The 16,711-nt window shown below is 45.7% G+C and overlaps 1 protein-coding gene across 2 annotated transcripts in view; it reads left to right on the forward strand.

Annotated features, from left to right (window-relative positions):
• Positions 1 to 16,711, forward strand: part of PDLIM1 (PDZ and LIM domain 1) — a 43,556-nt gene that overhangs the window by 23,468 nt on the left and 3,377 nt on the right. Inside the window, exons 4-7 of one of the 2 annotated variants that reach the window (XM_015632551.2) lie at positions 8,368 to 8,558; positions 14,066 to 14,220; positions 14,313 to 14,332; positions 16,395 to 16,454. In XM_015632551.2, the coding sequence (XP_015488037.1) occupies positions 8,368 to 8,558; positions 14,066 to 14,220; positions 14,313 to 14,332; positions 16,395 to 16,454 (426 nt within the window). The remainder of the gene's footprint in view (positions 1 to 8,367; positions 8,559 to 14,065; positions 14,221 to 14,312; positions 14,333 to 16,394; positions 16,455 to 16,711) is intronic. The other variant, XM_015632550.2, reaches the window with a different exon arrangement.

Below are 16,711 nucleotides of genomic sequence, written 5' to 3' on the forward strand. Positions count from 1 at the left end.
TGAGCAGGAGAATTTGATGTACGACTGAGTGTGGAGAAATTCATGTTACAGAGCTTATCTCTGAGCAGTGACTGTTTTAATCTTGTACTAATAATCAATGGTTGCCTGAAAATTAGGCTTTCACCCCTTTGATGCCTGTTGCTAGAAGAGTTATTTCCTGGTGTGAAAGGAACATTTAAACTCACAGAAGTCTTGCCTTTTCTTATTCCCTTCCTATAAATTAAAGCAGGTTAAATAATTCGCAGTTGTGTATGTGAATGGGGCTTGCTGCAGACTCAAACAGGAATCCAGCAGTGTGAAGGGAGATGCATCATGTCTCCAAACCTCAAGCTTCTATTTACTCTTAAGGCATAACAGTGCCTGAACATCCTAATCTGCTGTGCCAAAGTGTCAGGAATACCATCAACTTGTGATGTTGTGGGTTTCTTTCTTTGGTGGATTGTTTGGGGGTTTTTGCCCATTTCCTTTTTTCAATAGCTGACTACATCAAGTAAGTTTTGTAGTGAGGTCTTTCTGCTTGGAGCATGAAATCAGAAGAGCAGGCTGATTCCTGCCAGAGCATATGGCAAGTGTTGGCCAAGTTGCTCTGGGGCTGTGTCTTTGCAGCATTATCAGGGGTTTTGCCTAGGCCTGCTACAAATCAGCAGTAGGAGAGTGCAGAAAATGCTATGTATACCAACATGAATGTATACCAACATGGCAAACTGCTATGAATTTTACTGCAAAGATGCCAATATCATTTTTCCAGCAGGACTAGTGAAAGCTGTGAGTAGAGTTGAATCTTTGAAGGCAAAGCTGAGCTGTTTAGGTTTTTTTAACTTGCTAGCCAGTGAAAACAGTATCTTTGCTTTTCTTGGCAACAGTCTAGTGCAGAGCACTTATTAATTCACTTACCAAAGAAAATAGGACATGCTGAGTCCAAATGGTTTGTTTAAGTCCTGGTCCAGGGTCCTCTGACAATGGTTCTCCTTGGCTTTGTACATAGCCCTTAGAATGCAGACATAAAATCATACGTGTGAGTAGCCTTACTTCAGGCTCAAAAAAAAAGTCTTTAAAACCCTTGCTGTAGAAATTGACTTATTCAGATATATTGCCATCTTTCTTAGAATTAGCTGTTAGATGTTGCCTTTCCTGCATTCGGTATCTCAGAAATTTTTCACGCTTGTCCACCTTCTCTTTGTTTTCCTATTTTACTGGTGTAGCTGCTAGATCTTTGCAAAAAATCTTGCAAAATAGCTTAATTTTCAATTTGTCTCAGGAACCAGTGCTTAAGAGCTTGTCTATGACTAGCTAAATATTTTAAGATCCCTGCTTACATGTTTTTTACCCCATTAGAAGCGGACTGTTTGTTTACTGTTTGTTTACAATCCTTTTGGAGGCTGATATTTGGTAACATGCTGCGTCATGCCTGTGGAAGTGTTTTCCCTTACTAGGAATGTGCATTCAAAATACTTTTATTTGCCTTTGGAAAATGAAAAAGGCATTCTACAACCTCCCATTCATTCCCCAAAGTCCTGAGTCCAAAGACTGACTTCATTGTCTAAGCTGATCTTTGCCCATGAAAGAGCTACAGACTTATTATTTCATTGCCATTATCCTTATCGTTCTAAATTAATTTAAACTGAGGCAAGAGTGATGACAAAATTGCATTTCATCAAAAGGTGCAGCAGCTTGTTGGTGTTGATGGCTCAGCAGCTGACCTAGCTTTGTTTTGGTGCCCATGGCAACATTAGAGGAAGGAAATAACAGTCATCTTAGCATATTTACTCAGTTAGTTCACTTGCACTTCTAACCAGATCCTAAAGCTGATTGCTCAGTGGCATTTTCCCATCAAGATCTTTTCCTCACAACAGTGGGAAAGACTAAAATAACATGTCTGCCTCTCCCTTCTGCTTAATGTCTCTTGAAAAAAGTGGTCACAGCAAGAGAGAATAAGTTACTTGGTGACTAATTTCATTTTAATGCTTTTGATATTGACCACAGACCAGCATAGCTTCAAGTCAGCTGTGCCGTCTGGTGATCGTGGACCACGCAGGAAGATCTGTACCCCAAGGGGCTATATTGCCTCTTGGTAAAATAGGCAATAAAACTCCATATCCTCTGACTGTGTCAGGTCTTGTCAGACCTGGGGCCTGTTTTGATTTTTTGTTTGTTTGGGTATTTTTGTTTGGTTTGGGTTTTTTTTGTAAGACGCAGATGCCAGTGGGGTCCAGGTCTCTGTTTTTGCTGAGTGAGGTAATGAAGAAAAAGAGCTGAGAGAGTCCAGCTTCAAGGGCAGTTGGCACCCAGACTGTCTCCAAAACCTTGTCTGGCTCCCTGAAGGCTATATATCCCCTTTGCAATAAGGCACAAGTATTAATATCAGACCTTGAGAATATCAGTGAAAACACTTGGTTTGAGATGGGTAGTTCAGCTCTTCTTAATTACAAAAAGTAAGGGCTTTCAAACATAAGGATTTTCTTTTTTTTAATATAAATAACCTTCAGACAGAGGTTAGCAGCTGGAGGAGCTCTAAGGCTGAATCAGAGTATTTTTAGGATGAGAGAAACATCCACTTCTGTCTTCCCAAAGCTTCTTAAAAGTGTCTGTCCTGTGCTCATCCTTATTCTTGCAGAGTGATGTCATTGTTTCCATCTTGTGTATTTTATTTCCTTGGATACGAAGCAGGCGGGGGCTATAGAAACTGGGTGTGTGGCTGGCTTGGCCTTTGATAAGGCTGTGCATGTGTGGGCAATGCATGAAGCAATATGTATATAAAGTAACAACACTGAGACTGGGAACTGTGCTGGCATATCGCGACCTGCTGGTTTTGGTTAAAAGGCGTTACTGCATGGGTGTGGAATGTGTCAGGGACATGGAAGGAGAGGATGTGGGAAGCTAGTCTTGTTGTTTTACCCCCCTACAATAACAAAACCCCAAACCCTTCCTAATTTTTAATCAGATTTCAAAGCATTGCAAAAGATCTTTCCATAGCTGAAAAACCCCAAACAATAATAGAGGGAGAGGTAAAAGTGAAGGCATTTCTCAATACTTGTAATCGCAGCTGATGAAACATAGCATGGGGTAGAGTTTGCCATGAAGATGTCCTCTCCTGAGCTGTTGCTGTGTGTTTGGCACAAGCAGCCTCCCCTCAGTCATGCCAGCTGGTCACGAGTATGCCCTTTGCTCCCTGGGTGGCTTTGCAAGGGCAAGGATGGAGCTGGGGGGTTGCCTGCTGGTCTCTGCTCTCCTTCACTGCCCGCAGGACCAGAGGGCTCTCACTCTCTGAGGTTTGGTCAGGGGCCCGTTTTCTTAGAGCTGAGTAAACATTTGTACTGAGAAATGTTTCATCTTGTTTCCTTTTGGTGTGCTTCTGGAGGTGTGCAATCCAGCACTGCCTGCCCTGAGCTTCTGGGCTCTGACTTGGGATGCAAAAACATCCCACGTTTCTGAGGCCCTGTGAGGCAGCAAGTTTTGCTGGCTTGCTTGGCTGCTCTAGGTGCCTGTGGTGGCTTTTGGTTTTCCCTGCAGCTGCAATGTCTGGGTGCTGGGTGTCTTTGTTGTTGTTGGTTTGGGGTTTTTTTTAATTTTGTTTTTTAATTTATTATTTTAGTTTGTGACGTGAGGTCAGAGTGAATCCCCTGACTCCAAGAGCTGGCCAGTCTGTAAATCACTACTGCACACCTGAAACTAGTTTTTGGCTTCAAGCAGCCCCTTGTCCCATATTTGCCCTCTCTTTCCTCCAGAGACTGCAGAGAGGTGGCCTGGGAAGGGGCAGGCAGGGCAGTGAGGGTGCTGTAGGTGCAGTGGCAGGCATTAGCCAGCACCTAGGAGGCCTAGCCCAGCTGATGCCTGTGGGAGAGGAAAACCCCACTTAACGGGAGAAGCTGTTTGAACCCTCATATCTTTGTTTAGTTTATTTAGTGAGTACAAAAAGCCTCCAGGTTTTACCTGCTTCTGGTGGTGGTGAGGTCAGTGCAGGCCTTGCACAGGATGGCCTTGGCCACATCACTGCAGGGTGGAAGAGACCCAGGAGCCCACACTCACTCTAGTCTGCTCCCAACCTACTTGAGGGCACAAGGCCATGGAGGTGACAGATGGCTTTTTTCAGTCCCAGCCCAGCTGATAGAGGTGGCTCATCCTGGGCTGGCTGGCTGTTTTCCTGCTTCACCGACAGCTGAGAATTTCCCTGAAGCCGCATGATCCCATTCCCAATGGTGGAAATGGGTCCTATGGTGGAAGTGTTGGTGAGGAGGAAGCAGACACCCATGCCACGCGCCACTGGCTGGCCCCAGGCACAGACATGACAGCTAATGTAGCTGTGGGGATTTCACAGCCTTGATGTCAGTATCTCCCTCATATGAGAGGGAGGAAGAGGCCATTGTTCTCTCTGATAATTCCCCATGACGCAGCCTGCAGCTGGTGCAGTAGGAAATGCTGATCTGCTTCCTGTTCTGGCACAGGGATATTTTTCCCATCCTCACAGGCTGGCAGCTCTGTGCTGGGCAGGCTGCGGTGGTGGTGATGGGACCCCCTTAGCACCCAGCTAGAGTGGCTGTGTTGCAGCATCTACAGCTGTGTCCCATCTGCCCCTGGAGAGGGCTACAGCCAGTGACAACTAGAATCCCAGAAAACTCATCTGGCAGAAGATTTGCATGTCTGACCTGAAGCTAGGGTCCCACAAATGTTGTTTGCCCATGGGATTGAAAAATAGCTTTTTTCTGTGATTTGCAGTAGGAGCACATGGGGTAGTGCTCCAAAGCCACTTGGAGCTGCTTCTTATTGAGGGCGTAGTTTCAGATAGAGAGGGGGCTGTTGAAGGAATCACTTCAATTTCTAAGTAAAGCTAGAGTTCAGAAGCAGCTGTGCAGTTGCTAATCTAGTTTAGCTTGGTCTAGTCTCTCTGCTGGGCCCTCTGGAAACATAACCCCTGCAAAGGAAGGAGGGGAGCAAGGCTGATGTCAGTGCAGACAAAGCAATCATGATATCAGTTTATAGTGGTGAAATAGTGCTCTTGAATATCCTACCTGGTATCTTGGGAGCTTCCATTCCTCAGCTTCAGACCAAAATAACCACTGCTGGTATCCCTGCTCACTGCTGACAGGGCTGCTGTAAGGAGACCGAGGTAGTGCCACAGCTTGCAGGGAGAGTGAGCAAGTGCTTCCAGTTCTGCCTGCAGGTGCTGACAGAAGGTGTCTCTGAAGAGATCCAACATTAATCACCCTCCTCTACACTACTCTCAAAGAAAGAGCAGGTCATGTCCTGACTGGATAAGATCATGTCCTTTTAGCTGACTGCCAGTTCTTCCTCTGCCAACAGACCATTGCTTACCACTCTTGCTCCAGGCAGGGATGCTGTTTAATACTATTTTCCCCCTTTTCCTTGTGCTGGTCCTGGGATTGCCACAGCGTTAGAGATGCTGCAAACCCTAGGCATTTCAAATGCATAAACCAGGTGCTGTCCCTACACATATGCACAGCCTAGCTGTGTTTTTGCACTAATGTTTTCCACTTGCCTGCTGGTGGACAGGTTTTTGGAAGTGTCACTTACCTGATTTTTTTCCAATATTAAATGAGAGACTGTCACATAAACATGATTCCAGCAGCTGGGGCTTTAACAAAACTGCTGCACAGCACAGGCCCTAGGTTGGCAGCTCTGGAAAATCCCTACATAAATATATTTGACAGTGAGAACACATTATCTTTTGATCTTGGGATCATGAAGGCACTTGTTCTTTGCAAATTCCTTCCACAGCTCTAGCAGAAAGAACAGCATGGTGTAACAGGAAGTGCTGGAGAATTTGGATTATCCAAATGCCCTTATAATGCTACTGCTCTTGTAATATTTGTCTGTAGACTCTTGGGTTATTCACCTTCGTGCAGTTCTCCAGATGGGATTTTTCTAATCTTCAGACACCAGCTTCTGCACCAATTTCTCTATTTAACTGTTATAAACTCTCTTATAGTCAGTAACCTCTATATACTTGAGAGCTCCTGGAGATGTCCCAACAGTTTTGAAAGCTTGACTTTTGGTCTCGGTGTTACAACACAGCAGAAAACCTACCTGGTGGCCAAAAGTAGGACAAAAGCTCTTATATGGATTCTGTGCTGGAATGTGTGTTGCAGTTCTTGGAGTCAAGGCACTAATGTCATGTCAGTCTCTCTTCTCCGTGTAGCTGCCCTGTTTTCTCAACACTTGCAAGAAGATAAGGATCCTTGAGGCCTCCATCACTGCCAAACTGAATTCAGCTTGGATGGCACATTCAGATTCAACATGCCCATGTGCATGTTGACTATGTAACTGAGACATCTTACTTTCTTAGGAAACCAGAGTTAAAAAGAAAACCCAACCAAACTGTAAATTACTTCCCTTCATTTAATTCTTGGTTAATGCTTAAATGTTTCCTCAATGCATGTTGTGATGTGATCTCAACTTGGAGCCTATTTGACCTGAGAATATAACCCCCTTAGCCTAAACCTTCTGCCTGAGTCTTTCACTGACTATTTATGTGCACATCTGTAACCCTCTCCCACTCATGGCCTCTGAATGGTGGGCTGCCATGTGTATTTAATGCTGATATAACTGTTCCCCATGGTTTGATATACAGGCTAAAGTAAATTTTTCTTTGCTAAAATCCACACTTTTGCCATGGGAAAGACTATTTTCACAAGTCCTGTTATGTGGTTTGAATGAGATTGCAACAAAGGGAGATTAGCTAATTACTCCAGGGTCGTTTTTCCTTTGGTGTGTGGGAAAGCTTCATGGCTAACATCTATATATATTGGCCAGAAAGCTGTGGGAGAGCAGCCTCATCACTCCACACCTGAACATCTTGAGCTACCCCACTGATTTCAAATGACTTGTAACTCATGAAGGCCTTTGGATCCACGCCACTCTTCTCTGAGGGATTCTATGCTCTGCCTGATGCCATAAATAGCATTCAAATGCTGTGAAGTGAGATGACTCCCATCTGTCAGTCTGGGAAGGCTAGCCAGCTGCCTAAGGAAGTCTGGAGACAAAAAAGTGATTTAAAGAAAAATCTGTAGGGGTATTTAAGTCATACTTTTTTCTAATGAGTGTTTATCTTGTAACTATATCTCTATCTAACAAATGCTGTGAGATGTTCATAGGGCAGTAAAAGCTCACGTCATTGCTGTAGAAATCAGTGCCTGTTTAGAGTGGGAGTGGGAACTAGTTGTGTTAATTAGAGCTGGGACCCATGGGCCCAGCATGCTGAGAAGTGCCCCTTTCATCCTGTGCCATTGGCTGTTAGCCCTGTATTGAAGCCGTGCCCAGTCTCTATGGCTGGCTGAAACATTTCAAAAATTATGTTTTGGTGCCATCTCTTAGCCCTTGATATCTTAGCCACCTCTGTGGCTGTTACTCCTTTCTTATGCCTGTTCTAGTGAGGCCCCATAGTACTTTCTCCTTGCTTTAGTCAAGCATCTTCTCTGGGTAGAAATAAGCCCTGTATGTTGTTATCTCTGCCACAAGGCTGCTAATTCCCAGCCTGCTGAACAGATGATGTGGCTTAGAAATGTCCTCATTTTTGTTAGCACTGCCTGCGATTAAGAAGAGTCTTAGCTCAAATCTTATTTAACTTGGATTTGCCCCTTTTCTTATTAGATTGTAGCCTGTGTGTCTAAGTATACACTACTACTGCTGGAAGCCTCTAGTTTGCAGCAAATGCAGAACATCTGGGTGATAGTTTGTACTTCCAACACTGAAGAAGTTGCTGAAAGTTAGCTGTCACTGCCTGTGGACAATCTTTTGTATTAGCAGTGGTCATCTTCACACCTTTGTTGTGGATTTTCTCGTCCAGAAATTCCAAAGTTGTTCATCAAAGACAGCTGTGAACCCTGGTCTTAGCTGAAGGAGCAGAGATGCTCAGAGCACTTGGAGTAATGACAAATCCCTTCTTTTTGGGTTATCTTATCTAAAGGAAGCCAAACAGATGTCATTGAGAAGTGCTCCTCTTTCTGCCCCTCAGCTTCACTTTTCCATGGAAATCAACCACAGTCTCAGGAATTGCAAGGAATGTTTAGAATCTCTAGTCTTGCATGAGAAGGTTGGTGGTGTAGCTTACTGCAGGCTTGCAGGAGCTCCCAGCTGTGTGGCACCTTGAGCTAATAGCTCTGGCAGTGTTTCTGAACTCTTCTGTTCCCAGTATGTCAACTCTGAAATGTTCTGAAGGTCATCCTGAAGCTATCCAGGATGGACCCTCAGGCTGTGTGGAAGATGCTCACTTGCTTTGGTGGTTGTGATCACCTGCTCCTCAGCTGAGACCACACATGAAGGCCACCACTGCAGTGGCTATGGGGCTGCCCTGTCACATCCACCTGCATGCCTGAGCATCTCTGATTGTTGCCTCTGCTCCTTTGCATGCAGGAAATAAGGCACATAGGAAGTGCACACAATCGGAGTGCAGTGCCCTTCACTGCTGCCACAGCTTCTGCCCCCAGGGTGATCACTGCTCAGTACAACAGCCCAGCAGGCCTCTACTCCTCAGAGAACATCCAGACCTTCAACAGTGCGGTGGAGACAAAAACATCACCTGGGGCCCTGGAGCCTACCAAGCCGTAAGTACCTCCCTCACCTCCCCTCCCTGTCCAGGATACACAAGTTCACTGTGAAGGTACCGGTTTGTTAAACCAAGAGGAGCTCTCTTTCAGAACAGTGGAAGTAGAAGAGGCACAAGTGTGGATGTTGTTCCCAGGGACAGGGCTTGGAGGGGAATGTTTCATGAGGTGCAGACATGAAATTAATGCTGTTGTGTTTCTTTGTTTAGCAGAGACCGACGCAGTTTCCGCGTGCGTTCAGCATGACATACCAGCCCGCTGGTCTGAACAGGTGCCTGATAGCTTGTTACAAGCACTTCCTAAAGTTAGTGTTTTGTGCCAGCTTCACTGCAACACTGGGCAGGAAAGGCACCAGCTAGTGCAGGAAGCACACCCATCCCTGTTCCTAGCCTGGGATTCATAGGCAGGCTCTATTTGGATATTTCTGTGTTTTATTATCAAACTTTGCTTTTCACAGGAGTTTTAAAAAGTAGCTGAAACATTCATTCCTGTCTGAGGGGTTTTATGTATGAGATTGGAAAGGGTCCTAAACTTAAAAGGGCATGTTCATCTTTGTGTTTGCAACTGAGCCTCACCAAAGGCATTATTTTATCCTAGATTTTCAAAGTTCCCCTTTTTTCCATTGGAGGTAATAAAGGAGCTATCTGGAAGTTTTCTGGCTGTGACGGTCAGGTTGCTTAACTCCTTTAAGTCTCTGCATAGCAATATCAAGCTGCCTAAGAAGGCTTTGGCTATTTTGATAATAAAAGCTGGAAGACCAGTGCTTTTAGTAATACTTGACTAAATTTCTTATTTGAGAATGGGGAGGCAAAAGTAACTTCAGCCTCTGCTGTTGCAGGGTACAAAGACTTGATTGTGGTTTAACACAAGCCTGACACCTTGCCCATGAGTGAAACCAGCTCCTTTCACTGGCAGCCCAGTCTGCAGCGTGGTCCCTTCTATGCAGTTACAGTGCTGCAGCTGGCAGATGAGGTGACAGATTGTTCTTCATTTGCTTCTGGTAGACTCAGCAGCCTCATTCAGGAGCTGGGCAAGGACAAGGAAAATCTGACTTTGCATCTGACAGGACCATCTGGCAGTGAGATAACATTGCTGGTCTAGTGTGGTGTCTCCTCCATGTGAGAGGTCTCCCTGGAAGCCAGGTAGTTTTGGCTGGAAAATTGTAGCTGATCCCTTTCTCCTGCAGGGACCAGGAAAGAGGTGGGTTCCTTCTAGAGCTGTGGCTCACTCTGCTCTTCCTAGCAGGAACATCCATTGCCAGCCCTGCTCCATCTTGGATATATGGCATCTCTTTCATCTTTTCCTTGCTGGAACAACAGCAAGTTGTGAAGGAATGCTGGGAAAACTGTGGATGAGACTTTGATGCCAATATGCTTTTGTTTAGAGAGTCATCAAAAGCAAATGAATTACTGCTGGTTTTCAGTGAGGGCCAGGGACCTCAGCCTGCCATTATAAACCCACCTTAATCTCCCCAGTGCACAAACACAGGATGTTGAGTTTCTCCCTTCACACACCCTCCAGCTGCCCTCAAATTCCTGCCCATCTGTTTTGCTGAGTTATTTGGTACATGCCTGACCTTGCTCTGGGTTTATTGGCATTTATCTGCATCCCCATCCTGCACCCTGCAGATACACAGCCTATCTGAACCCAGCACTTGATCCTGCCACTGCACATGGTGATGTGACTGGAGAGCTAGTTCACGCTTCATCCTTAGAGGGTGTGTGGTATAAATGCAGGGCTGTAGTACATATAGAAATAAAAGCAAATATCTGCACTGGATTTGATGTCACAAAGCAGGTGAGGATGGAGAAGTCCCACTGCTGAGCACATCTGGTTTGGCATGGGAAGTGAGATTACTCCTTAGTAGGATGCCAAGGCTAGCTTTGAGAAGAACAGCAGTGAAGATGGCATTTTTTGTCTGGACAGTGGGACCACAAGTGTGTACACAGGGAGTTAGTGTATAATGAAACCCCTTCTGCCACTTCTTCATTGCTTTTACAACCCATATATTTGCTTATCAGTGGAGTGCTTGCTTTTTAGTTTTTGTGTGGACACACCTGGAGTGTGAGACCAGAGGCACAGCATTAGCCAGAAGCCTGTAAAGTTGTGTATCCAGTGGTGTGTCTTTCAGACAGTATTCTGCAGCTGCTTGATGGCTTGAAGTATTTGGCTTTGTCCTTCATTAATTTCTTTCTTCTTTCTTCCTCCTCTGCATTTTCCCCTCAATTTGGCAATGTAAACCCCAAACAAACCTTAAACAACTGCACCTCCCACTGCCCGTGTGGATGCGTGGGCTGGCAGCCGCCCGTCGCCGGTGGGTGCGATGCAGGCTCCCATCGCCTCCGTGTATGACCCTCTGCAGAGCTCCGAGCTGCGGCGCAGGCACAGCACCTCCTCCAGCCCCAGCCAGGTCCGAGTGGGGCCTGAGCAGCTGAAGCACGTGGCCCAGGTCTGCCCCAACAGCCCTGTGGAAGTGGAGGTGCCGGGACTCAAAGTGCTGCATGTGCAGTTCAATTCTCCCCTGCAGCTCTATTCGCAGAGCAACATCATGGACACCCTGCAGGGGCAGATCTCTTCTGTTAGCCCTGATTTCCCCAGGTAACCTGCCCACAGCCTCTGCAGCCAGCTCAGCACATCTGCTCGTCTGCATTTTGGTGTCCACGAGTCCCTTGTCCCCGTCTGTGGCTCATGGCATTGTCCGGTCACAAAAACAGCATTTACATTTCACCTGTCCAATGTTAGTGCATGAATCTTCAAAGGAGCTTTCTCTGCCTTGTGTCTGTGCCCAGCACCATGGCAAACACCAAAACAGGTTTTTAGTGTGTCAGTATGTCCATTGCCCCCTGCACACCCACACAGCAGCTGCTGGCTTTTCTGGAGGAGCCATCTGCAGCAGCTGGGTTTGCTGAGGGTAGGGAAGTGCTTTATCCTGAAAGCTGATATTTTTCCTGCACTTGAAATTACTTTTGTTGTTTGTGACTGACAGGTGCTGCCAGTCTTTGTTCTTTTGTTTCATTGGCCATGCGTGTGTGCTGAGCATTTCAGGCTGAAGCAGGTACCTGTGCTCTCCGGCTGATAACACTCGTGAGTTTGGAGCAGCCTGGCAGGCACCAGGCACATGGAGGGACAGTCTGTGTTCCCACCCCCGCCCACTTTTCTGTAGAGGTTGCTGCAGCACAGGCTTCCTCTGCCCAAAGGAGTGGAGGATGCTCAGCATGCTCTGAGGTCTGCAGGACCTGTGGTGAGCCTCAGCATCACAAGGCTGTTTGATGTCTTCTTTGTGGTACTTGGAAACCCCCTGGCCTGTGTCTCCAAGTGACAGCCTCTGAGTCTCTGGATTTTACAGGGAAAGCTTTAGTGTCAGGACAGGTGAAAGGAGAAGGCACTTTTATCTGTCTCACAGGAGTCCAGTGAAGGATGAATTGTGAACCTTCTGCTGTATGACCAAGCAGTTTGCAGCTGTGTGACATGTGGCTCAGAACAGTGGTCAGTCCAAGGGCTTCCATGGGGCAGAAAAGGACACAGACAGATCTCATGGCTCCTGGACTGCTCACAGTTCCCTTCTGGGAGCCATGTACTTCAAAGCAGAAAAGCTGGTGTCCTCACCCCTGGACCCACACAGACAAGCTTTGCCATGTGCCAGGAGCCAAGAGATAGTGGGAGGCTGAGGATTTGCTCCTGCCTTGTTACTCAGTGCAGTTACTTGCTCTAAGTCAGTGCTCTGGCTTGTAGTCAGTACCATGCACACCAGAAGGTGTCACACTGCCAGCTCTCTGTGCTGGCCTGGTGAGCTGATAGTGCTCACAAAGGAGCCCCAGACATCAGCAATTGTTTAATGGCAAAAGGGAGTGCTGCAAGCACTGGGTCTTCCTGTAGCCTTGAGACCCTTGTAAGCTTTGCTAAACAGGCTGGCATAAAATAGTAAAATACCATTAGTAAAAAATTAACTGTGCTTTTTGAAGATTCTGTGCAAGGCTGTGTCTTCATGGTTTTTATTACTATCTTCTTGCCAATATTTAAGGCTCAGTGACCCAGTATTAGTCAGTCAGTGCTGCAAGTTGCCATCAATGAGATCCAGTAATGGCTGTGTAAGTCTAAGATCTGATGAATGTTGTTGGGGTTGTTCCTTACAAAGTTCCTTCATGAGGGAACTCATGGAAAAGGACACCAGTTGCTGGTGATTGCTGCAGATAAAGTACCTGTGCAGCAGGAAGTGCCAAATACCAGCTGGCATACAGACTCAGTATCTTGCAAGAACAATTTCTGTGCCTGTAGCATTACCCTGTCAAAAGATACACATGCATTTTGGAGATGCTTTTTAACTTAAGCAGCATAGCCTTCTGCCCTGGCTGTTTGAGGTGTTTTACTCTGCTGGTACAAAGCTGGGTTTGATGATTTTTATAGCCATTTGGAAATCTGGTATACGCAAGTGGACATAAAGGTTGCATACCTGAGAGAGCTGATCTGTATGTTTCACACTGCCACAATGCATGGTTGAAATGTGATGGCTTTGTTTTACTCCAATGCTTTTTAAGATGATTTAGCCTCTGCTTTTTGGATGCATGTTATTGAAACATTCTTAGTATGCAAACTGCAATGAAAGGCCTCTTGCATAATGTTTTTATGGGTGGATAGAGCAGTGGGAGTGTATGAGTTTACATGAGATGAATGTAATGTGCAGCATGGGACATCTTCTGTCTAATAGAAGACACATAATTATTTTATTTTGAGTGAGAAGTTTCAGTAACTGAGATTCAGGCTTCAAAGGTTCAACTGTTTGCATGTCGAATGTGCTTCCTGCTCCACTGAAAATTGCTAAAGATGGAAACATTTTATGAAATTCTTTTTATGGAAACAGCATTTTATAACTCATGTGATGATTTTACTTCTGATGCTTGAGGAGTTTATTATGTAGAGTAACTCCCAGATGACTCAATCGGTCATTGGCCTGAAAAGTATGCAGTTGTTTCCTCAAGAAAAAGATTCTCCTCTGCAATTTAGTCTGAACCTCAGGATGTTTATGCACTTTTTATGCAATCACAGGGTCCAAGAATGGTGAAACTGAGTAGATCATTTACATATATAAGACTACATTATAGAATTGAGCTATTAGAGGAAATTTGTCAGCTATTTCACTTTATGGATGTCTTAGATATGTTTTACTGCAACTACAGAACACCTGACAGGCAGGAACTTCCTGTGTCCTTTAGTCCATCCCTTAGTCCAGCATTTGGCAATTTAAACCACTGATTTAAGTAATTTCCACTGTATATTTTCCCAGACTATTTTCAAATCCTTTGCTTTGGAGGTTCCTCCTGACAGCAGCATGGGCAGACAGCCCAGCGTGCCAGGCCCACCCGGAGCACATCCAGCACCTCTGTGTCCGTGGGCTCCTGTCATGCGTGTGCTTTGCACGTTCATTCTTCAGTCAAACGATCATCATTTTGCTAGAGGGATTTGCTTTATTTTCCTCTGTTTAACAAGAGGATTCTCTGTTCCTTCCTCAGTTTAGATCAGCATAACCAGACCCCAGGCAACATTGCTATAGACAGACAATCTGAGGTTTACAAGATGCTGCAGGAGAATCAAGAGTCAAATGAGCCACCCAGACAGTCTGCTTCATTTCTTGTGTTGCAAGAGATCTTGGAGTCAGAGGAGAAAGGTGAGTACTCACTGCACACCTCATCTGAGTGTACTCTTTCCTTCTGCTGTTCTTTGGGCTGAGTAACATTTAAAACTTTATTTTCCATTTAGCTGTTGATTGTTCAAGACATGTAGGTAACCTCTACAGAAACCTGTAGATCCTGTCACTAATTTGCTTCCTTCATATTCTCTCATTGATTAGTTTTAGTATCTGTAGGCTCATATAATCTCTTAATCATTGAGTGCTCCAGAAAGAAACCCTTGTAACATTTAGTTATCAAGAAGAAATTTTTAAAGTTACAAAATCGCCTATAGTTTCTAAAGTTTTTCCCCCTTTAAGGTAGTATTCAAGGTAGTATTCCCCCTTTAAGGTAGTATTAAAGACCATCTTAGATTCAAGACTTTGGATGGTATCACAAAATAGTGCTGTTCAGTGAGTCCTAGCACTGCTGAACACCATCCCCCTACACAAGGAAAAGTATCCCTTCTGCAGCTGAATGTAAAAATATAGAAGTTGGGTTACAGTGAGCAGTTCATAGCTTTTATCCTCTGAAAATTCCCTCTTCTTGGTATTCTTGGTCTGACATCTGGACTTGTACAATTCAGAGCTATAGAGTTTAAGATAAAAAAAGCCAATTAACTTATCTGGGGGCTAAATCATGCTCTCTTCTCCCCTTAAATAAAATTAAATAAATAAATGAATGGGAAAAGAATTCAAAGAATTACATTTTTTTTGTCCTTAGGCCAGTCTTTTGTGTTATTAGCTTGGCAGTGGTACGTTCAGTTTAATCCAAAAAAAACCTGGTGGTGAGATATTCACCACAAAGAGAAACAGATTAGCTAAGTGCTGGTAGGTCTGAGGGATCTGTAGAGAAACAGCAAAATTAAGGAAATAAGGAAACAATAGGAAGAAAGAAACCAGGATCATGGAGTCTTTAATATACTGTTAAAATACCTACCTGAAAGAATCTTTTAAATACTGAGTGTTTGCAGCTCACCCTCCAGGGTTCAGCTCCTGCATGGAAGGAGTAGCCCGGACTTCTCAGGAAGCCGAGGTCCTCCCCTGCGCTTAGTAGCGGTGAAGAAGATAAGAAGCAAAAGCCTCTCTGTTTTATCTTTCTTTGAAGATTTGCAGCATTGTCGGGATTCTCTGGCACAAGGTTTGCCTGCCCGATCACGGGCCGGGACAGGCTCTGGCAATATTCCACAGTGAGCTGATAATGTCCCACGGCGCAGCCTGCCGTGCTACTGGGCCAGCATCAAACACACCCCGCTGCGATCAGATCGTTCCGTGTGATAAATGGCACATTGGACGGCGCCCTCTCCCAGCCTGGCTCCAGGCAATGGCTTGTGAAAGGCAGCTTGAGCCATCGCCCCAGCTGCGACAAGGCCCCTCTGGGGCGTCGCTGACTGGGCTGCGCTTACACCAGCTGAGAGCCTGGGCCAGGCACAGCGGGTTTGGAAGCACCACAACTGGTCCTTTAAGACCCGACCCTGTACTCAGAAGTGGAGAGGGTTCCACTGGTGGAACATACCACGTTTCCTGAGGGTGTTTGATCAGGAGAGATTTAAAAATGTCTTGTCAGTGTTGCTGATAAGAGCAAAGTGCTGGTTGAGGCAAAGGGAGCAAACAGAAGTGATAGGGAAGAGTCTGAAAATGTGATTGCTGCTGCTTGCTTCCCAGTGAAGGTCACTTGCAACTACTCTCAGAGGGCAGGTGGCTCTTGCTGTGTTTGGAGGGCTAGGGGACTTTCACCTCTGGACCAGCATCTGCACAGAGCTGGGTGCAAACCTCTGAGCTGAAGGCTGCCCTAAAGGCAGACCAGTGCAGCATCACCTGCCCCATAGCTGACGTAGGCAGTTCCCCCCTTTTTCCTTCAGCTCTTCTTACAGTGATGCTGCCTGGGGCTGTGGTGAGACCCTGACATTGCTGGTCACCAGGGTGCGTCTTTGGAGGGTTTTTCCACCCCTTGCACTGGGAATGTCCATTGTAAGTGTGCTCTTGGTTTGGTACTGGTCAGAAGGGTTTCATCATTGTCCCTCACAGCCCAAGGTGTTTCTGGTGAAATAACATGGGGGTCTCAGCAGCCTCCTTCTCTTGTTAACTGGTGTAGATCCCCTTGGAAAAGTCATATATATAAGATTAGTCCCATCATTGGTGTTATTTTATAAAAGGCTCCTTTTTCCCTGCAGATATTTAAAGGCTTGCCTCGTATCCCGCATCTAGGATCCACTGCTGGTTTAGGCATCCAGGTCAGCACAATGTCTCCTGCAAAGGCCCTGCAGGAATTCCCTGCCCTAGAGAAGTTGCAATAGGGAGACACCTGGAGCATGCTATGCAACAGTAGGGGAGTGCAAGGTTATCCCCAGTGTCCCAGGGCTCTGCAATAAGGAGTTTGTTAACTAAATCTTCCAGGAGTCTTGGGGGAACCAGCTCAGCTGTAAAGCAGACAGCAGACTGGAAAAGGGCTTTGACAGTCCTCCCAAACCTGCCAGAACACCCATCTCTT

Source organism: Parus major, chromosome 6, assembly GCF_001522545.3.
Source record: "Parus major isolate Abel chromosome 6, Parus_major1.1, whole genome shotgun sequence".
Classification (NCBI taxonomy): Eukaryota; Metazoa; Chordata; class Aves; order Passeriformes; family Paridae; genus Parus; species Parus major.